This window comes from Pseudorasbora parva, chromosome 15 (assembly GCF_024679245.1).
Source record: "Pseudorasbora parva isolate DD20220531a chromosome 15, ASM2467924v1, whole genome shotgun sequence".
NCBI classification, from domain to species: Eukaryota; Metazoa; Chordata; class Actinopteri; order Cypriniformes; family Gobionidae; genus Pseudorasbora; species Pseudorasbora parva.
In genome coordinates this window covers 12609444-12632066 of record NC_090186.1, presented here as the reverse complement: position 1 = coordinate 12632066, position 22623 = coordinate 12609444, and the positions used below count along the sequence as shown (strand labels likewise).

The 22623-nt window shown below is 38.8% G+C and overlaps 2 protein-coding genes across 5 annotated transcripts in view; one reads left to right on the top strand and one right to left on the bottom strand.

The window, feature by feature from the left end:
• Positions 1–15619: 15619 nt before the first annotated feature.
• On the bottom strand, positions 15620–20439 carry bloc1s2 (biogenesis of lysosomal organelles complex-1, subunit 2). 2 transcript variants are annotated; one of them, XM_067418520.1, is made up of 5 exons: positions 20158–20439; positions 19692–19808; positions 19488–19607; positions 18562–18666; positions 15620–16213 (listed from the first exon to the last, which is right to left on the bottom strand). In XM_067418520.1, the coding sequence occupies exons 1-5, from the start codon at positions 20312–20314 to the stop codon at positions 16182–16184; spliced, it is 531 nt and encodes a 176-aa protein (XP_067274621.1). In that variant the 5' UTR covers positions 20315–20439; the 3' UTR covers positions 15620–16181. The 2 variants fall into 2 exon arrangements, with proteins under 2 accessions (XP_067274621.1, XP_067274620.1); XM_067418519.1 differs by having other exon boundaries at positions 20149–20424.
• Positions 20440–21054: 615 nt separating this feature from the next.
• usp24 (ubiquitin specific peptidase 24) overlaps positions 21055–22623 on the top strand; it is an 85325-nt gene continuing 83756 nt past the window's right edge. For all 3 annotated transcript variants that reach the window (XM_067417154.1, XM_067417153.1, XM_067417152.1), the window contains exon 1: positions 21055–21574. In XM_067417154.1, coding sequence (XP_067273255.1) covers positions 21293–21574 — 282 coding nt within the window. In that variant the 5' untranslated portion in view covers positions 21055–21292. The remainder of the gene's footprint in view (positions 21575–22623) is intronic.

Here is a 22623-nt window from a genome sequence, read left to right as displayed (position 1 = left end):
TAGAATCTCACTAAGTGTGACCTAAAGTTTATTGTAGAGGATCATGTTGTCATATATTATTATGTACATCATATGTGATTACACCCCATGCCCTGCATTATATCAACGTTGGCTTGAGTTACCAAGGCTTGCAGCAACAGGTTCTGTGTAAACCATCCATTGCCTTGTTAGAGAAATTACTACCAGATGTCTTCACTGCAAAGATAAAGTACCTGCATGACGGTCAATTCAGACAGATGCTCAGGGTGTTGTGAAGTTTTCTCCTCACATACGGGCTCATCTGCATAAGTAAACAACCTGGGCAGTTTGTTCATGTGGTAACAGAGCAGCTGTCTTAATGGGTCATTGAACAGCCATGGCTTTCTCTCTGAGGACCTGATTTACACCTCATGTAAATGAAGCTGTGATTGGGGAGAGAGAATGAAATGTGCACTGAGAGGGCAGCTTGCGTCTTTCCTTTGAGACTCGCGTGTCGTGGTTCCCATTGTGTGAGGAGATTTAAAGATAGCTCTGGGTTTGATAGCGCCACAAAACCACCTAAAACACAATGAGCTCTGAATCTCCAAAGATCGGTGGCATTAACAACCGAAGCAGACTGACCAGCTGCTCAGTGGAAGTATCAGTAATGACTGGCATTACCAGCAATCTCAAAACTTTGATGAATTAGTGTTATCAGTGTAACAAGGTTTAATAGTTCAGGGAAGAAGGAGGTGGAAACACATTTTTCACACACTTTAATATAAAAATAAACAAATATGAAAACGAAAGTACAGCGGAAGCCCCTCGCGGACGACTGTCGCACAAACATAAATAAAACACAATGTAAATAGTCCAGGTCTGGGGCCATATTTATAAACATTGTGCACGCACAAAAGAAGGCGTACACCGTTCTCTACGCAGTAATTGGTATTTATAAAAAGCAAACTTGACGGGTCAATGTGCGGCCCTTCACGCAAGCTCTGACCCAGGCATACGCACAAAAAATGAGAAATGAGAAATGGCGATCCTGTCGGCAGATGGAAGTAACACGTGAAAGTGTGTGAAACTGTAGACCGTTGTGTGAAAGAAATGGCAATACTCCCTCTCATAAATAACATGAAGACTTCACAAAGCAAGTCTTACAATTAACAGCCTACACAAACACCCGTTGATCGATCTGCAGAGTAAAACAAACGAAAATGCTAATTAACACATATTTGCAAAAAGAAAAGTGAAATATGTTCTGAAATATTGGCATGTTATGCAATTCATCCTCATAAATAACATGGTTAACAAACAAAATAATGTACACGACTGATATTCTCGTCAATGTGTCTGTCTGGCGGAGCAGATATACTGTAGATGCCATTAGACAGATAGATAGATAGATAGATAGATAGATAGATAGATAGATAGATAGATAGATAGATAGATAGATAGATAGATAGATAGATAGATAGATAGATAGATAGATAGATAGATAGATAGATAGATAGATAGATAGATAGATAGATAGATAGATAGATAGATAGATAGATAGATAGATAGACGTATTAATTGTCCATATGGGGAAAGTTGTTTTCATAGTAAAATAGTAAAAAAATTCCTTATCAGCTACGGAATTATGGTATTCATGCATATGCCTTTGGTTTGTTTTATTTTTGATAAAATAACTTATGATGTAGACTGTCTTAACCATTCAGAAAGAAAATTTGAAATTCTCAAAGAGGAGTTAGCTTCGGTGTCCACTTTCCCCCACCCGTGGCAGACACACTCTGGCGATGAAGCACTAGACGCTTTTTTGCCTCCACTTGTCCGGACATTTCTTTTTTATTTCGGCTACGGTCCGAGGTTGTGAGCTACAGCATTTATGCCGTCTACAACCTTTTGGCACTTAAGTGCCTTTTTGGCATTAGCAGTGCCCGCACTGTTCCCTCCAAACAACATTTTTCTCCTCTTTTCCACCTCGCCAACGATAACTTCTACTTCACATTAAGTGAAATTGCGTTTTTTTTTTGTATTTCTGTGCGTTGCAAGTCCTATGTTTCATCCATACGCCACTTCTGACGCAAATCCTACGCAAAGTTTTATAAATGAGTCCCCTGGTCCTCGCTCATCATTCGCTGTCATCACTGCTCCTTTTATCCTTTCGGGAACTCCTCCGTGAGAGACACGAGGCTGGTGTGGCACACTGGTGATGCTCATTAGCAATCGAGCCGCCGGCCTCGTTCTGTTCCAATGGCTCTCTGCCCCGCCCTGCTTACCACATACCCCCATAGCCCCTTGCAGGCCAAGCAGTAGCCACGAGAATGCACTCTACTCCATCCTAGGGGTTGCACTGACTAGTCGACTAACCGACTAGTCGACCTTTATGCTGAAATGTATTGTTAACACTGTTCTGTGATTTATCAATAAAATAGCTTAGAAACTGAAAAGTTCTAGCATATATTTCTTGATAACTAAAACTCACCGCTTCACTATTAGTAGAGAGACGCTGGCAAGTAGAATGAATTCACACACAATCTCTCACTAATTTGCATTCATATACATGTAATCTTTATTATGCTACTTTATCTGTATCTTATTCAGAACGAGCAGAAATCGGTAAGAAATATAACGACCATAAGATAAAAGAACTGATACAAAAGCTGTAGGACCAATGTAGGACCAATAACCTTATGGGCAGTGCTGTGTCATATGCTATAGCTGTCCTGTGCACAAGAAGACCCGTGTTCGAATCTCAGCTCGAGGTTCAGGCTTATTTGTTCTTTATTGACATCATCAGCAACTAGTCGATGTCAACTCGACTTTCATCACATAAATGTCGACTTTAAAAAATCGGAAGTCGTTCAACCCCTACTCCATCCACCCTTCTCCATTCACCCACGAGACGGCCAGTCACAGAGGCCACAGCACCTGGGGGTAAGGGCAGATGAGGAGAGAGAAAAGGAGACAAGAGAAGGGGAGAGAGGAAAATAAAAATAAAACATTCTTGGTCCTGTTCCCAAAACGCACTGCCATCTGGTCCTACACCAGCTGGGTGAACTCCTCCGCGATGCCTGGCAGTGACACTGGAAACCCCTTGGTGGATGGCCCTCTAACTTTTCCGCCACCTGGCGAACACAATGGCTCCTCCAGCCATAGGCAGCCGACACCAAGTCCTCAATTCAGACTCTGGCCTCAGCAAACACCGGTGACTCCTCCACAACCCAGGCAGACGGTAGTGAGTTTATCCTGTGACTCATTGGTTGGTTAGTTTTATTCTCAGTGTGATGGAAACGAGATTATAACACATCTCGCTCTGTAAATAAATCTTTTAAACATTTGTTTTGATCAACTGTTGCGTATATTATCGCTCAGTCAAGTAGCATCCTGTGAAGGGCTTTTCTTTTTAATTGCAGATCTATTGTATTTATATTTAATAATATTGTTTGTGTTGAAATATCAGCAAACAGTTTGTTCTGCATAGTACAAAGTGTAAGAATATGAGTAAACAGTGTCGGACCTGATACCAGTTCTGGCATTCCGGAGTATGTAGGCCAACCAAAAGCAATGCCCTCTGTGTTTATGACTGCATGTCCTGTATGTGTGTGATCCATTTTTCTCCTTCGCTATCATTTAGAAAATGGCCCCTTTGCATGTTCTGCTACCCTGCAACTTAAGATACATGCATATTCATTTATCAGGCAAAAAGCCAGAGTAATTCATTTCATGTTCAAGAGACAGATGGACAGGGTGATGGAAAAAGATTTATAAAAAAAAAAGCTAATAAGGCAAAAGCATAATAAATGGTTTTGTTCTGTTAGGGGGATCCCTGCTAATCACAACAGCTGTTTTTGATTACTTTGGCCTGGTGGGAGGGATGCATTCTGAACCTTTTGTTGCTCTGGTGTTTACTGCAGCAGAGCATGAAGACCGTAGCCCCAACATTGTACGTCAAATGGGATGAGGGTAGGGTTCTTTGTTTGCTTGTGTGTGACGGAAGGCAGGGGTAGTGATGCTGGAGAACTGCAGTCTGCTTCTTATTAGCATGAAGAGCATTTGGATTCTGGTCTAAAGTATCCCAATATCCTCTCCTATAATCCACTCTCTCCTGCCGAAGGGATTCAGCTGTGGGTCAGCGCTAGGGGAAGGAATACTCAGAGACTTTCGAAATCAAAAGCTGTAATCATTGCAAGGAGCTATAATGGCAATTCAATGCAATAGGTCAATAAGTTTTAAATAAAAGTGTATGTATTAAGTACTGTACTAAGAACTAATGGCAATGAACTGCATGTGCATGCAAGCATAACTATTACTAAAATGTTGTTCCATAACACATTTCACGGTAGTTATCCCGAGGACAGGAGTCATATTACCATTTTAAGTGGTTAAAATAAAAATGTTGTTTGGCACATTATAAAATGGCTGGAAAACCCATAGACTTACATTGGTGGGGCCTGAGCAATATCTTAATATCCACCCAGATCTATTTAGCAACCACCCATTTACAGGTCCATCTCAAAAAATTAGCATATTGTGATAAAGTTCATCATTTTCCATAATGTAATGATAAAAAATAAACTTTCATATATTTTAGATTCATTGCACACCAACTGAAATATTTCAGGTCTTTTATTGTTTTAATACTGATGATTTTGGCATACGGCTCATGAAAACCCAAAATTCAAAAAAAATTATCTAAAAAAAATAGCATATCATGAAAAGGTTCTCTAAACGAGCTATTAACCTAATCATCTGAATCAACTAATTAACTCTAAACACCTGCAAAAGATTCCTGAGGCTTTTAAAAACTCCCAGCCTGGTTCATTACTCAAAACCGCAATCATGGGTAAGACTGCCGACCTGACTGCTGTCCAGAAGGCCATCACTGACACCCTCAAGTGAGAGGGTAAGACACAGAAAGACATTTCTGAACGAATAGGCTGTTCCCAGAGTGCTGTATCAAGGCACCTCAGTGGGAAGTCTGTGGGAAGGAAAAAGTGTGGCAAAAAAAGCTGCACAACGAGAAGAGGTGACCGGACCCTGAGGAAGATTGTGGAGAAGGACCGATTCCAGATCTTGGGGGACCTGCTGAAGCAGTGGACTGAGTCTGGAGTAGAAACATCCAGAGCCACCGTGCACAGGCGTGTGCAGGAAATGGGCTACAGGTGCCGCATTCCCCAGGTCAAGCCACTTTTGGGCTACAGAGAAGCAGCACTGGACTGTTGCTCAGTGGTCCAAAGTACTTTTTTCGGATGAAAGCAAATTTTGCATGTCATTCGGATATCAAGGTGCCAGAGTCTGGAGGAAGACTGGGGAGAAGGAAATGCCAAAATGCCTGAAGTCCAGTTTCAAGTACCCACAGTCAGTGATGGTCTGGGGTGCCATGTCAGCTGCTGGTGTTGGTCCACTGTGTTTTTTCAAGGGCAGGGTCAATGCAGCTATCAGGAGATTTTGGAGCACTTCATGCTTCCATCTGCTGAAAAGCTTTATGGAGATGAAGAGTTCGTTTTTCAGTACGACCTGGCACCTGCTCACAGTGCCAAAACCACTGGTAAATGGTTTACTGACCATGGTATTACTGTGCTCAATTGGCCTGCCAACTCTCCTGACCTGAACCCCATAGAGAATCTGTGGGATATTGTGAAGAGAAAGTTGAGAGACGCAAGACCCAACACTCTGGATGAGCTTAAGGCCACTATCGAAGCATCCTGGGCCTCCATAACACCTCAGCAGTGCCACAGGCTGATCGCCTCCATGCCACGCCGCATTGAAGCAGTCATTTCTGCAAAAGGTTTCCCGAACAAGTATTGAGTGCATAACTGAACACAATTATTTGAAGGTTGACTTTTTTTGTATTAAAAACACTTTTCTTTTATTGGTCGGATGAAATATGCTTTTTTTTGGGGGGGGGGGGGGGGGGGGGTTTCATAAGCTGTATGCCAAAATCATCAGTATTATAACAATATAAGACCTGAAATATTTAAGTTGTTGTGCAATGAATCTAAAATATATGAAAGTTTAATTTTTATCATTACATTATTGAAAATAATTAACTTTATCACAATATGCTATTTTTTTAGAAGGACTTGTATTTATTATACACTATATTGCCAAAAGTACTGGGGCACCCCTCCAAATCATTGAATTCAGGTGTTCAAATCACTTCCATGACCACAGGTGTATAAAATCAAGCTCCTAGGCATGCAGACTGCATGCAAACATTTGTGAAAGAAGTCGGCAACTTTCTGCAGAGTCAATAGCTACAGACCTCCAAACTTCATGTGGCCTTCAGATTAGCTTAAGAACCATGCATTGAAAGTTTCATGGAATGAGTTTCCATGGCCAAGCATCTGCATCCAAGCCTTACATCACCAAGTGCATTGCAAATTGTCGGATGCACTGGAAAAGCAGACGGCCGATTCCGCTTCTTCCTGTCATGCGTATGTGGGATAATGCAATGCTATTTTATCATATTAGATACACTTGAGTGTGTTGAAAGTTATGATGCTTCTCTGTGTGTTCACTTGGTAGTTACTAGGCCTATGAGACACTTGTTGCACACTGCAGTAAACTCGATGGCAAAATGTGGTAGGCTACTTGCAGTAAATCAGCTGTGTTGAGCTATATAACAAATTATTAGTTTTCTGTCGATGAATGTATCCAAACAGCTGCTCATCTGTCTGATAAAATGCATTATATATTAAAGCGTTTTGGTATTTTCATGGTTTCTACAAAATAAAAAAATCAAGAGTAACGTGGGTATGATGTCACTGACAGGCAAAGCACAGACGCGGTCTGTTTCCTAGTTCAAATTGCTTATTTCTCTGGGCTTAAACCTTCTTGAAAACATTTGGGATAATGTAAGTACACAAGTCAACAAAATATATAACATTGTTCTATAGTTTTTGGGTATTGGAATCCAAAAATCTTACAAACCGTGCCTTTAATAAACACTTTTTTTAATGATGCAAGTTGTAGGCAGAATTTATATATTTTCTAGTTCTAAAAACATAAAAACTTCATAACGACTGATGGATTGATACATGTCTGCTGTTATCCTGTTAATTTATCCAAGCATCATTGTGATCCCCAGTTTGGAGGAGTTTATTTAAATAAAGTATCATGTATACATCAATGACTCTGAAGCAGATATCAGCAGCCGAGGATGTTTACGAGTGAATTGATCAACCGATTCAAACATTCCAGTAAATCTATCATAGGCTCAATGCGATTTAAAAAAGATATGAAAGAGATCCGTCCAGTCACTCAACTCTTACACACAAACACATTTCACGCTCTCTCTCTTGCTCATTCACTCACAAACACAATTCCTGACTGCTTCCCAGGGGAAGGACTTAGATTTATGTATGTTTATTTACTTCAGCACAGGCAGTCTCCTGTGGTCTTGTAGGGTTCAGCATTCCCAGAGGAAAACCAGGAATTTCTTTCACCACAAATTCAAACACCGACCGCACAATTCCAAGGAGCTCTTTATTGCTTCTTCTCATCAAAGAAAATCTAGGCTATATCTTGGATCTTAATTTCACTATTTTGTTAAGAGATATGTGCTTTAGTTTCTTGTATATCCTAATTTCTGTCTTTTACTCAGAACTACATTTATTTTCCCAGGTGTTTTGAAAGGTTATTTTTATGTTTGTGTCCTGTTCTTAAAGGGAGAAATTGTTTAACTTGCTCTGGAGCACCTTGTGTAGAAGAAGTACACTTTAGCATTCTTTTAGTAGGACCACCAATGAAATTCTGTGAAAGAATATACCCAGTTGTAAATTAAGTCATGTTTTTGGCCACTTTCTTCTTTCAGACGAATAAAATCGGAGATATGTTCAATAATGTACTGACTCTTCCAAGCTTTATAATGGCAGTGAATAGATAACGACATTTTGAAGGCCAAAAAAGTGCATCCATCCATCATAAAAGATATCCACATGGCTTCGGGGGTTAATAAAGGCCTTCTGAAGCCATGCGTTAGTGTAAGAAAAATATCCATATTTAAAACTTTATAAACTAAAATAACTGAATGCACTTTTTTTGGGCTCCAAAATATGATCCTCTTTTCACTGACATTATAACTTGTAATTATATAATATATAAGATCCAGTATTATAAAAAATCCAACTTATACTTTATATGACATAACTATTTGTTATGAAAAAAGTTGAAATAACTCAAACAAAGTTTGTACAGCTATTCACCCTAAGTTGAGGAAATTAACTAATTAACATTTTAAATTAACATTGTTCTGCAGATGGTTACCTTAAACTTTTACTTTTTCTCAAAAAAATTTTTTTTACAATGAGCACATTATTTAATATATCTCAGTTTGTATGATAATATATATATATATATATATATATATATATATATATATATATATATATATATATATATATATATATATATATATATATATATATATATATATATATATATATATATATATATATATATATTATATTTAATACACTGTATTGCAAAAGTTTTGGGATGTTTGCCTTTTCATGCACTTAAAATGTAATGATATTCAGTTCTTAATCCATAGGGTTTAATATGGAGTTGGCCCACTCTTTGCAGCTATAACAGCTTCATATCTTCTGGGAAGGCTTTCCACAAGGTTTAGGAGTGTGTTTATGGGAATTTTTGACGATTCTTCTAGAAGCGCATTTCTGATGTCAGGTACTGGGGTTGGATGAGAAGGCCTGGCTCGCAGTCTCTGCTCTAATTCATCCCCAAGGTTATCTATCGGGTTGAGGTCAGGACTCTGTGCAGGTCAGTCAAGTTCCTCCACACCAAACTCACTCACTTTTTGGACCTTGCTTTGTGCTCTGGTGCGCAGTCATGTTGGAACAGGAAGTGGCCATCCCCAAACTATTCCCACAAATTTGGGAGCATGAAATTGTCCAAAATGTATTGGTAAGCTGAAGCAAGAGTTCCTTTCACTGGAACTACGGGGCAAAGCCCAACCACTGAAAAGCTCACACCTGTCACAATGCAGTCAGGTAAGTACCGTTCTCTTAGCAACCACCAAACCCAAACTCGGCCATCGTAATTCCAGACAGAGAAGCGTGATTCATCACTCCAGAGAACATGTCTCCACTGCTCTAGAGTCCAGTGGCAGCGTGCTTTACACCACTGCATCCGACAGTTTGTATTGCACTTGGTAAGGCTTGGATGCAGCTGCTTGGGCCATGGAAAACCATTCCATTAAGCTATCTACGCACTGTTTGTGATATAATCTGATGGCCACACAAAGTTTGGAGGTCTGTAGCTATGCAGAAAGTTGGCGATTTCTGCACTCTGCGCCTCAGCATACACTGATCCTGCTCTGTGATTTTAAGTGGCCTACCACTTTGCGGCTGAGTTGCTGTTGTTCCCAATTGCTTCCACTTTGTTATAATACCATTAAAATTGGACCGTGGATTATTTAGTAGTGAGGAAGTTTAATGAATGGACTTGCACAGATGGCAACCTATCACGGTACCACGCTTGAATTTACTGAGCTCCTGAGAGCGACCCATTCTTTCACAAATGTTTGTAGAAGCAGTCTGCATGCCTAAGCGATCGACCTGTCAATAATCATGACGTCGTAATCCTTTGGTCAATATAGTGTATGTACATTTTGTCCGAAAGAAGGAAGTCATATACACTTCGGATGGCTTGAAGGTGAGTAAATAATTGGATTATTTTCTATGTACTTTAAGTACATTGTATGGATTTTCATAATTACTTGTGCTGTCTTTGAAATAGGTTTAAAATGTATGTACTGACAAGCATAGGATAAATCAAAATATACTAATGTTCCTACTGAAATGTGTGTCACGCTCCCAACCCTGTTGACCAATTACAGCACACTGGTCTAGCTCACCAATCAGAGCACATTAAGTTTTTCACAAGGAGGGGCTTCATAAAAACAGGAACTAAACAGAGCATTACTGACGGACTGGAAAAAGAGAGGTGTTGCAGCAGTGTAAAATATGTGAAAAATAATGTGTTTTTTGTTTTTTACATTCAAGCATCAAAACCAATTGGACCCCCAAAACTAAACATTGAAAAAAGGGCCCTTTTAAAACATAATTATTTAGATTGTACTACATATGTATGTAATAAACCTTCTAATTTAACGTGTGTGTGCGTGCGTGCGTGCGTGCATGCACGTGCATTTGTGTGTGTGTGTGTCCACAACAACTAAAATATTTAGTGCTTGTATCGTGTCAGAAACCATTGAATGGGCATGTTTGTCTTTCACAATTAAACTTCCCCATTTTCACAACTGTCATGTTTGGATCAAATATGAGACAAAGGCATTATTTGTACTTGAAGTTTATGGGAAGATAAAGTGGTAAAATAATAAAAATGCCTAATTTGAAGAATATGTTTACGCTTCATTTTTCACCACATTTCTCCAAAGTGTCCCATAATAGGAATAATGATTCTGAATGATTCGTGAACACAGCACGACTTTACGAGCTCTGTGCTTGTTCTAAGCCCATCGGTGAAAAATCTATTGAGGTTGAAGGAGTTCATGCATGTCACATTTGTGGTGGGTTAATGTGTTTTCTGTGGCGGAATCGGGCAATCGGCCATTTACAACACAGAGATCCTCTTCTCTTTGACATATCACCCTTTTCTTTCTTTGAAATACGCTCTTTAGATAGTTTAGCAACAGAATTTGTGTTGGCCTCTGCACAGAATGGTCCATGTTTTGAGTGAAATAATCCTCTTTTCACTCTTTTTTTCAGTGTTATGACATTCAATGTGTCAGTATAAATGTACAGTATGTGGACAGTAGAAAGCACATTGAGCTTCACAGTTAGTTCTTGCACTTAAATGGTCAAATAGCGTTCCAACAGCACTGTGACTTTCCAGTTTGTCTGTGTTTGTTTCAGACAGATCAGTCTGTGTAGGTATTGGGCGTTTTTAAAGTCGACATCATGAAATTAAAATGAACCCTATCTATTTTTTAAATGCATATTATTGATCTTATTGTGAACGATTCATCCATGCACGTTAGGGTTAGGGTTAAGGTTAGGGTTAGGATTAGGGTTAGAGTATCTCCAAAACTGCTACTCTTGTGGGGTGTTCCTGCAGTGGTCAGTATCTATCAGAAGTGGTTCAAGAAAGGAAAAGTGGAGACCCAGCGACAGGGTCATGGGCGGCCAGGGTTCATTGATGCACGTGGAGAGCGAAGGCTGCCTGTGTGGTCACGATCAAACAGACGAGCAACACAATATTAGGTCATAATGTTATGCCTGATACATATATCCATAAAGTGCTACAGTTATGCTTTTTCAGATATTACCTTTCATGTGCATACATAGTTGTTTATGTAAAAGGTCTGCAAAGTTTTAAAGATCAACGTGCATTATAAAGAGTCGTCGTCTTCCAAAACAAAGAACCAATTCTGAACTGCTTGAAAAGAGTCACCGGTAACTCCAGTCTTACTTCCTACTCGTTCCTACATAGGTTTGTAATAAATCTGCCTAATGCCAGCCTATGGTGTCCACTGACTGCCCGTAAACATGTCTATCACCTGCTCTTATATGCAATGGTGGTTTAGATTGATTGGATGCTTCTTCCAATGTTTCATTATCGGACTCCGGCTCAAATTGATACAGTAAAACCGACGCCATTGTTACTGTTCACATAACTGTGCATATAAGTGCTGAGGAAATTCTTTGAGGAAACTGACAGTATAGGTTCTCGGAAAACAGGGGTTCAGACAAACAAACAAACTCTTTCAGACATTGTGAGAAAAGAGTTGATTCTGCAATATATAAAGTGTTTTTGGACCTCGGATGCATGTAAACCTGTTGTAGGAGACCTCCGAGACAAATTTAGGAGAGCATAATTGGAACACTTTAACATGTAAATGTATATAATGTAATGTGTATAAAACATACAGCTTTTTAAAGTATGTTCCTCAATGTGCTGGTCCTGAATAATGTCAGAAACCTTACCCAGTATTGGCAGTAATTGAAAGCATGTAGTAAAGTAAAGCAGGTTAGCAGACTTAAAAGCCCCGGAGCCCAACTACAGAACATTAGCACCACTCAACACTAATTACCTACTCGAGCAGGGGCTCATAATTAGCCTTGTCAAAAAATGTGATTAAGCACTATATCCACATACAAATGGCTGTATCCATGACCTCTGCTGCTCTGCCCGGGATTTGCCCCGCAATGTTAAAACTATTTAGGAGGGTGTAGCACCCAGTTCAGCCATGATGAACTGTATTATGCCAGATGTTTGTGAAAAACATGCACTGTATTTGAAACTAAGTGTGTTTTACATATAAACACTGGAGAAACAAAAGACATATAGGGTGGAGGAACAAGCCAATGAGCATCTCTCATCACTGAAACCCACTAACGGCATAAATCCTGTCGTACAAGCCCTGTGGACTGGAGGAAGTGTTGATTAATGAGTCACTGTGCTTAGTTACTTTCTCTTTGCTTTCAAGTTAGTGTTAGAAGCGGCATTCCGGGATCGATTTACTGTAAACTCAACATACGAACAAATAGCATTAGACATCTGTAAGAGTGCATTACGCACAGATATTTCCAGTAAAGTGATCTCTGAGGACTAGATGAGTAACTTCAGTATCTTGGGTCCTTCAAAATGATAAATCTCATTTATTAAAAAAACGTTTCCTTATCCATATATCGATGCCTCAAACTATGTTTAGATCCGAAGCACAAACAAGTTCTTCCGTGAGGCGCATGCAGTTTTAATTGTTTTTATTAAAACATTTTTAAGTCATATAACCTTCTTTGACCGATTTAAACCAGTTTCAGAAGGTTAAAAAGCCAAAGCGGCACCTGTTTGTGAAATAAAGACGTGGCCAAGGAAACATCGACTTGCACCAAAATAAAAAAGCACTTCTGTGAGTTGTATAACAAGTGAAGGACAGCTTACCACATTAAAAGATAAAGAAAACCTGCTATGGGTTAGAAGAGACGGTCTTTGTTTTTAACTTAAAAATACATGTTGAGTATGTGTAAGTTAAAAGAGTAAATATATCAAGGGAGAGAGAGATCTTTCTCAGTAGTTAGATAGCATTGTTACACAGTTTAGACTATGTGTATGTGTGGTCAAAATCAAAGTGAGAACTAGAGATAAGTTTGGTTTGCCCTGTTAAATATCACATTGTGAAAATGTGCATATGCATGCTGTCACTCACATTCAAGTTGTCTCAAGCCTGTATAAGTTTCTTTCTTATGTTGAACACAACTTTTGATAATCAAACACTAGCCATTGACTTCCATAGTAGAAAAAAATTAAATTACTATGGAAGTCAATGGAAATTATTTTGTGTTCAACAAGAAAGAAACTAATACAGGTTTGGAACAATATGGATGAGTAAATGCAAAATTTTAATATCTGGATGAACTATCCCTTTAAATTAACGGGAATCTATAGGCATACATTCATGGTTATGGACTGTTAAACTGTCTATCAAGTGTATTAAATGACTCCGTGCTGATTATTTTGGTATCCCGACATTGGAGCCTGAACAGATGATACGTCGGCAACTATCTCTGTGGATGAGCACCTCACCATACATGGCCCTGAATCCATCACTGAGGTTATAGTCAAATTCAGGTTAAAGGTTGAGTCAGAATATGTGTGGGCTTAGTCTGCCCTCTGGTGGATGTAGAGAGTTTGAAACATTTCATTAAAAGAAGCATAAAAAGAAGCCCCCCCCCCCACCCCCCCCCACACACACACACACACACAAACACACACACACACACACTGGCATCAACATCCAACATAAGCAGCCAATAATCATGACAGAACAAAATTATTAGTATGTAAAATTATGATGTGAGGCATATTTGTTAGGAACATTTTCTTAAATTGATTTGAAGCATTTTTCCAAAATCAGATCACTGATCGCAAAACAATTAACATGGTGATCTGAACACTTCGTAATTGTCCTACACAGACTGTTTTTATTAATTTCATACAAATTACAAATGTGTACAAAGAGTATAAGTTGAGTTGTGGAGAGAGTTGAGGAATGGTTGTAATAAGATGAAGAGGAAGAGTGGAACAGGGAGAAAGAGATTTTTCGGGCAATCATATAGCTAATGATTTACAAAGGTGTCATTATGTTATGAATTTACTTGTTGGGGGGCACATGACTATTAACTAATTGATTTAGTAATATGTAATCGTGGTTATGGGTTTTGAATTAATTTTGAATTAGTTAGTCATGTGCCCCAATAAGTAAATTCATAATGACACCTTTGTAAATCATTAGCTAATGATTCATTAAAGCAGACAACTGGAAGTTAAAATGCATGGCTTTGACCCCTTGTGGTAATTAACACATTAATTAACATTATTAGTTAATATAATGTGTTATTAAGGAATTAATATATTGACACATTTAACTAATAACAATTGAATTACTTAATCTATTAATCAGGTAGAATCTTCATTAGTTGCTGATGCAGTAATCATGATGGGTTAGTTCACCATTAGTAATACATTAACTCATGATTATCTGTGCATTAGTTAAGCATGAACTAATGCATATTAGTGCACCCGTATTGTAAAGTGTTACCAAAGCCTCTTTAGTGTTGAACTAAGGCCTAATCCTGGCATCTAAAAATTATGTGAGACCGGAAAATAGCATATTCCGTGGATACACGTCAAAATGTCCCATAGGGTCGCTACAAAAGAATACATACCTGTATGTATGGCTTATGAAGTTGAAAAATTGCATACATCTTCTTTGGTGGACGTCCCAACTAATTTCACGAGGAAAGGCCTACATTAAATAAGCATGGCCACAAGCAGCCAATCAAATTTCAGCAGCTAATAACGTCAAATCTGAATGGCCCACCATTGCACATATTGACATTCGTAGGCTGTGTAAAACATAGAGCCTGTGTGTTCCAAATTGTGTGACAATTGCCCATACAGGGGCATTTTAGTATGCAATTTTAAATGTTTTGTTAATAATGCTGCAACCGTGCATGATAAAATCAAACATAACCTTTGTCAAGTTACCAGAAATGATTAGTTATATTGCTGTCCATTTAAAATGATGGCAATTTTATTTGTCTCTTTAAAGATAATATAGGCCTATACTATATTATTTCTATAGGATTTATGTAATTTTTTTCTAACATGTTTTTATTCATGTGACAATTTGCTGCATTATGTTATAATTCGTACAAATATATTATACTCAGACACCAATCCATTCATCCAGCCACTTTCTCCTCATCCTCTAGTGTAATGGTTGTGGCTGAAGTCCATCCCAACATCCCAGGCAACATAATTATTATATTTTTAAAACATTTGCAGACTGAAGTGATTTGCTTTGGACGTCAGTTGTCCCTTTTGACAACAGCATGTATTGCTAACATGCTTCATTAAACCCAATCTGTCATCCATAAATCATTTATGCTTGGACTCTGATGATTGCTGCTATATTCATTAGTGTATTAATGCTGAATATGCTATACAAATCAATAGCATTTACTTTTAATAAATACAAAACCAGAAAAAAAATGCAGTGCTTTTTGGTTACCTGTTAGGTAAGAGTGTTTAGATAATTGTTAAGAGAACAGAGACCTGAGTTTGGAGAAATGTGTCAAATTGATGAAGAAACTGTAAAATATGAAATAGCATTCACTTCTTTATTCAAAAGGTTCACAAACTGACATTTTAGTTAGGTTAGTTAAGATCTTGAAAATAATTACAGTAATAAAAATACAAATGTCTAACAAAACATTCGCTTTTTAATTGCAAACATACAAAAAAATTTTTTAAAAGAAATAATGGGTAAATCATCTTTAACAACATATAACAAGCCATTTTAAATACACTGTACAGGTTTATCTGTATTCATGCCTTTTGAAATCTTAAATATGTATTTCGAGATCAGGAGTCAGTATGAACATATGCCAAACTTTATACTCCTGCCCTTTGCAGTCTTGCCTAGATTACCCAAAACCAAAGCATGGCGTTTGATAATTAAATGAGTGTTTAATATGGGAATTCATGTTACTTGCTGAACATTCCATAACCTAGAGACTATGACAATACCATAGAGTGTGTCGTACAATTGTGTGTGTGTATATGTGCGAGAGAGATATCCTTCTGTAGATTATTTAGTGCATAAAACAAATAATCTCTGAGAAACATTTTGAGGATGACTACATGGAAAAAGAGCCTGGCCATTTTCACCGCTTCTCCAGTTTCTTAAACTTGGCCTCTGTGAAGAAACACACAAATAGAAGTTAATACACAAGTGAAAAACAGCTGCATATCTGAGTACTGTATATTAATTTCACACAATACGCTCCCTACCGTAACGAAAGAGGAGCCAAGCATATTTTTTGGTCTAATAGCGCCATCTAATGTCCATTTAATCAGTGAACCACCAGCAATTAATTCAGGGGTATTTTATTCATTACGTCCAGTCTCTACATCTTACACATAACGCAAGTAAAATCAGAAGATCAAAAACTATGAACATTATAAGCAGGATCTAAATGATGGTCAGTTTATGTAAATATATAACAAATACAAAGTGCTTTGCAATAAGTGCATATGGTATTTGTAAATAATATGATCTCAGTTGAAATGCAAAAATTCAATGGTAATAAAGGAAGCTGCACAGCAGTTTAAAAATAGAAACAGGGTGCATGTCATCAGAGGTAGAGAGTAGACAACTCTATTGATTGTAATAGGAGATGAACTAGTTTCATCACGTGACGCTCTTCCAGACATGGTGGAGGCGGCTCTGCATTAAGTGTTGCAGGGATGACAGCCAACTATGGCACTTATGGCTCAGTACTGGTAGCGGCAAAGGTCACATGGGCTGCATCTGACCCACACACATCAAGTCGGTTTTAGTGTGAGTTGTGGCTTGCTGTGTGTGGCCCAGATGCGGCCCATGTGACCTTTGCCTCTGGCAGAACTGAGCCATATGTGCCTGGCTCTGCCCTCCTACGTACTTTCGCTCAATTTTATTTTCCTTCAGTACTACGTCTGGGACTGCGGCGTATTCTTAGTTTTTTTCCGAACAAATTTTTACCGGTCCAATCAGTGAACAAAGGGAGTGGCTAAGAAGGATGAGGTTGATGTCGTGCACTAGTTTGAGTTGTAGTTCAGTTATAGCGGCGGAGAACAACCTTTGCTGGGGTTTGTTGGTGGCCATGATGTTGTGGCCCTCCTCCCCAACAGGGTGAATTCGGGAAAAGTTTAATTTTCCAGCTTGCTCCATTAGTGGTGAAGGAGTTGACTGAAGCCCTATTCGGAAGGTAATTGTTCCTCGTGGGGTCGAAAGGTATTGCCATCATTTAAGTTACAGAGGCTAGTCAGTTATTTCATCGCTGTCCGTTTCCCACCACCCGCGTAAAAATCCCTGGCCGAGTTACCTACTGCTTTTGACAAACGCAAGGTCGTGTGGTGATGTAATAGCGGTCCGAATCCACATCTCTGAGTTTTCAAGAATATCTCACTTCAAAATATATCACTTCCTTTTACACCACTGCAGAGCACCGCACGGTTGCGCTTTGCTGTTATTTGGGTAAGTATTTATAAGACCAATATATTTCATAACCGCTCAAAGAAATTAAAATAAAAGCATGTAAACATTTGAATTGGGCCGTTATTTACCGCAGCATTTATTCTTATCATACTAAGCATATGACATTTTATTAACAGCATACAATCATGTTACGGACCACGTGAGCAGTGCATTCCCGATCACAAAACTTTCCCGTCCACCAATGAATAACACAATCCGACTGCTTGTTTTAGGTTATCACTGAGGTGGCGTGCCAGCACATTTATTTTGACGGATTTACAAGAAACAGGCGAAGTGCGCATGACATACGTCACGACCAAACATTAGCGGTTGTTTATGGCAAATCCAGAGTGGCTCAGGGCAGATCCAATAGTTTGAAACTTCAACAGAATTCCCGCCTTCACGGAAGTAAACGCTTGTCAATGGAGAGTGGCCAGACTCAATGTACAAATGAAATGTACGGGAGTCTGGTAAGACCAGGCTAGGAATGTATGCTGCTATTGCCAGCCACACTCAGGCTGAGTCATCGCTGTCATTCCATGCGGTATGTGGGCCAGAAAAATGTGGGAGATGTGGGCCACGACTGGGCCAGATGTCATTTGCTATCTGGATTTTAGCACTTCCGCTTCTATTGTCCCAAATAAATGTGATTTTGGTTAAATGCCTGAAAAAGGGTCTGTAGTAAACACAAGCTCAAGATATTGTCACATTTTATTCTACAGCATAAAATACATCAGTATTTTATACTTTCAGATATTGTTCAGTTTTTTTTGTTTATAAATCAGTAATGACAAAGAGAGGCCGCTTCACGCAATACAAAATCAATGGAGACGGTTTGATTGGTCCCCCCATTGGGTGTAGTTTTCAGATTATGACGCGTGTCACCCTGTCTCTATGTCTGGTTAATCGTTTTTTATAAAAAATTAAAATGATTTATAATCAAATTAAACTTCCCTATATACAAGTAAATAGTAAAATATTACTTAAAGCATGTAGTATTTTCCCCACAGAGTTCTGTTTGTACTCACCCAGTTTCTTCGAATACGTGTCTAGTTTATATGCAGCCTGCTCCAGAGCCGTAACCTGCTCCTCAATCTGGTTAATCTGATCCAGATAAGGCTGCAAACTGGCATCTACAGCCAAAAATGAGAACACACTTTAAAATGATCAATATACAGTATATGGCTTGCATATTCACTTATCAGCAAATCACAAAAGAATTAACACTTGCAATGTAACAATAATGTGATTAAACGGTTATTAGTGTTCTTTATTTCTAAATAACATTGTGAAAAGAATGTGGTTGCAAAACACTTAATGTCAAACATGAACGTGAAAAAATGCATATGTTGGTTGATTTTATACACGAAATCAAGCCAAAATAAAAAAAGTCGCTGTTTGGATTTAAATCAAATACAAATACTTAAGAGTCAATGATTGGATCATTATTGCAGTGATTATTATGTTTCTAGCATGTCATATGTTTGGTAACAGTTCTTCTAACCCTAATGGATGGAGTGTGTAGGAAAACATGACAAATCATTGCCATATTCAAGGATGACAATCCATCAGGCTTAAATTGTGAAAGAATAGTTTGAAATAAATGTTATGATGTTATTTCCATCAAGAAGTGCATCAATTTTTGGTCAACATCTTGTATTGGTGATGCAAGAGTCAAGCACTCTGTAAAGTCTCCTCCAGCACATCCCAAAGACTTTCAATGAATTTAAGTTTAAGTTAATTTATTCACGTGTGAAAATGATGCTTCATGCTCCCTCTCAAACCTTCCTTTCACAATTTGAGCCTGATGAATCTAAGAGTAAGAAGAACTGTTTCCAGACATTACATGTTAGAAACATAATAATCAATGCAATAATGATCCAATCATAGACTTTTATGCATTTGCCTATTAAATCCAAACAGCAACAGTGTATATTGGGGCCACATTGCTTACATTTCTGATTGAGATCTTGCAGATTGCGGCTGATGTTGATGGATATGTCCTTCATCTCCATGTACTTCAGACTGGTGAGTTTGTTCATGTTCTCGAGGAGTTTGTAGTCCTCACAAGTGGCTGAGTAGACAGGAAAAAAAACAATTACACACAAAGATCTAAAAGTCTACGGATTAATCATCATCATTATTCTATTCTCATTACCAGTGAGCTCTCCCTGTAGGAAAACTGCCATTTTGTCAAACATGTCTCTGCAGAGCTCATTGATATCTGGTTCAGCGGGTTCAGTGGCCTCCTCTGCTGTCTCCACACCTCCCTCATCTGTACAGACAGCAAACACGTTTAGTGTCGCATTCCCTGGCAGAACTTCTGGGCATTAATTGTGGATTTTAAATGCCCATGTAGCCTGGGCAGGCAGCTTGTTCGATTTAGAGATACAGACACTAACATTCTAGTTAGTCACTGAACACAAAACGCATTCACCTCAGGGGGAAGAAAACAAGTAAAATATCCAGAAACAGGAAGAGAAACAGGTTGCAAATATCCCGAAATATTTTGCATAGCTAAAAAAAAATCGGTGTCGAACACAACATGACTACAGATGAACTTGCAGTATGCAGTGACTTGCACACAACTTGCATTGTTTACAAAAGCAGCTCACTGTTATTACTGGGTCTTTTGGCTTTTTGCGTCTCAGTCGCGTCGCTTGTGGCCGCATCTCTCCTCGGCTCTGGCTCGGGTTCGGCTGTGAGGTTGAGGTCGGTCGGGGGAGCGGGTGCTTTACAGATGCTGTCCATCGCTGCGGCCTCCTCCCCCGTAGCTGCCATTTTCAGCTCACATGATCACATGACCAAAACCAACTTCACGTGACTTATCATTTCCGTCTTTTTTCTTGAAATTAAGGTAAATGAAACCGATTTTTTAAAACAAAAATTTGGCGAAACGAAACGGACAGAAGACTGTTATGATTGTGTGACGTGGATTTGTGAGTTTTTAGTTTTAAGTGCTAAGATAATCAGTTGCTCTTATTTATCTTGTAAATTATTTTTGGCGTTCATCATTAAATTCCTAAATTTGAAATCTTTTAAGAGTTATAATAAATAAAGTATTGGACAGAAAACATGTTTTATATACAGATATGGGTGGGGCTGCGTGACAACTGCCAATTTAAAAAGAGTGAAGCAAAGAACAATGATGCGCTATTAATTGTATTTCCGGTCAAATGCATTTCAAAATAATGATTAATTCAAGCTTTGAACTCGGAATTCATGCCCGATGCCTTCATGTGTAATATATTTTGAGTATATTACACTGAGTCATAGTTTACAGTTTTTACACACGTATTAAGGGGGAATATATTTTCATTCACACTCTAAGATGATGAGTTTTTATTTGTATGTTTATTATTCATTTTTTACCATTATTCATTGTTACTTGCTTGAGATAGCTACTTTTTATATATCATTATATTTATATACATACATTTTTATTTGCAAGTACATATACTAATTTTTATTATTATTATTATTATTATTATTATTATTATTATTATTATGAATACGTGTTTTAATTTGACCTTTATTTTGAAAAGTATCCCAGTCTACACCCACATAGCTAGTCAGTGGAGACGCCAGCTTCACAGGCCTGGTGCGGCCCGCTCTCAGCCCCGCTGCCCTCTGCTTGTGACGGGAATCCATCGTGACAGGATACCAGCAGCACCACCGACTGTAAACATGGCGGCATGCACAGCCGGATGCCTGTGCTATGTGCCCCCTTACTGAAGCCCCAATCATCGATACACTTCCATGATGGAGACAGAGGAGGAGCAGCATATGACCACGCTGTTATGCATGGGTTTCCCAGACCCGGTGGCCATCCGGAAAGCCCTGCGCCTGGCCAAAAACGACATCAACGAGGCTGTCGCGCTGCTCACCAACGAAAGCCCGGGACTCGGATACGGATACGAGCCGATGGAGAGCGGCACTTCCCCGGGCTCTGGCCTCAGCGGAGACGGCGATAACAGCGGGCGCACGGGCACCGGAGGATTTGATCCTCCGCCTGCCTATCACGACGTCGTGGAAAGTGAGGTATGATTATGAAACGCATGCATGTGTTCATTTAACTTACACGGCTGCTTGAGGCGGAACCACCGGGGCTGTCAAAAACCGGAGGGAAAGGCGCACGCACGCCTTTATCGCCCCTGTATGCATGCATTACCTGTTGTGCATATGCGTGCAACACCTGGCGAGGATGTCAAGATATTGTCTCTTAACCTTAGTATCCTTGTGCATGCAGGAGCAGATTACGAGTATATTCTGCTGCCATGTGATGAATGCCTCGGCTGAAGTTGTAGGATCTTGGGGGATGGGTCGTAGATTGCCTTTAAATGTACGACCTGTTAGAGTTCACGGTTTTATTTTCGTGTTGAACGTAAATCATTAAGCCAATGGGGTGTGTTTCCTCCTGATTAATAATGAAGCTAGTGTCTTTCCATACAGTTAAGTAATAACAGGAAACGTATGGCTGATGATTTACCATTGTTGAACCATCAATGTCATCTGTTTTATTAACAGAGGCAGGCAATATTGACCAGTGTTATTGCTGGGTTGAATTAAAGAGGCTGATAAGAAGCTGCTGTACATTAGCATATGAAATATTTCCCACAGGTCTCGAATGTTTATTTTTCTAGATATTTATAAACAGCTCTAATGTAATTCTGTGATAAAGCACGTCTGATTTTTGAGTCTTATCTGTGGCCATCGGGCTTTTTGATCATTGCCCAAGTGTAGTGGTACAAGTTGTAGTGTTTCTTTTGCTATTTCCCTCATGGCTTCTTTGACCTGTTGGTCAACCGCAGTCAGAGCCAAACACTAAGTGCAATGATTTAAAATATCCATGTGGGTCAGCGTGTTATAAGACCTGACTTGTGTGCACAAACAAACTTCTTCTATTGTCGAGAAAGCTCGTAAAAATAGTAAAAAAGTAGTTTTGTGTTGTAAAAGTAGTTTAACTACAGTGAAATAGGTTAATGGTAGTTAAAAAGTACTTAAAACACTAAAGATAAATAAATAAAAACACACAATAAACAGTAATTATATTACATTTATACCCAACTACAACAGTCCCTTTACAGTCA

Coding starts and splice junctions, on each gene's coding strand:
- bloc1s2 (XM_067418519.1), bottom strand. CDS start 20,314: ATGGCAGCTACGGGGGAGGAGGCCGCAGCGATGGACAGCATCTGTAAA. Junction 19,809..20,148: donor CAAAAGACCCAGTAATAACA/GTGAGCTGCTTT, acceptor CTGTCTGTACAG/ATGAGGGAGGTGTGGAGACA. Junction 18,667..19,487: donor GCAAGATCTCAATCAGAAAT/GTAAGCAATGTG, acceptor TTTTGGCTGTAG/ATGCCAGTTTGCAGCCTTAT.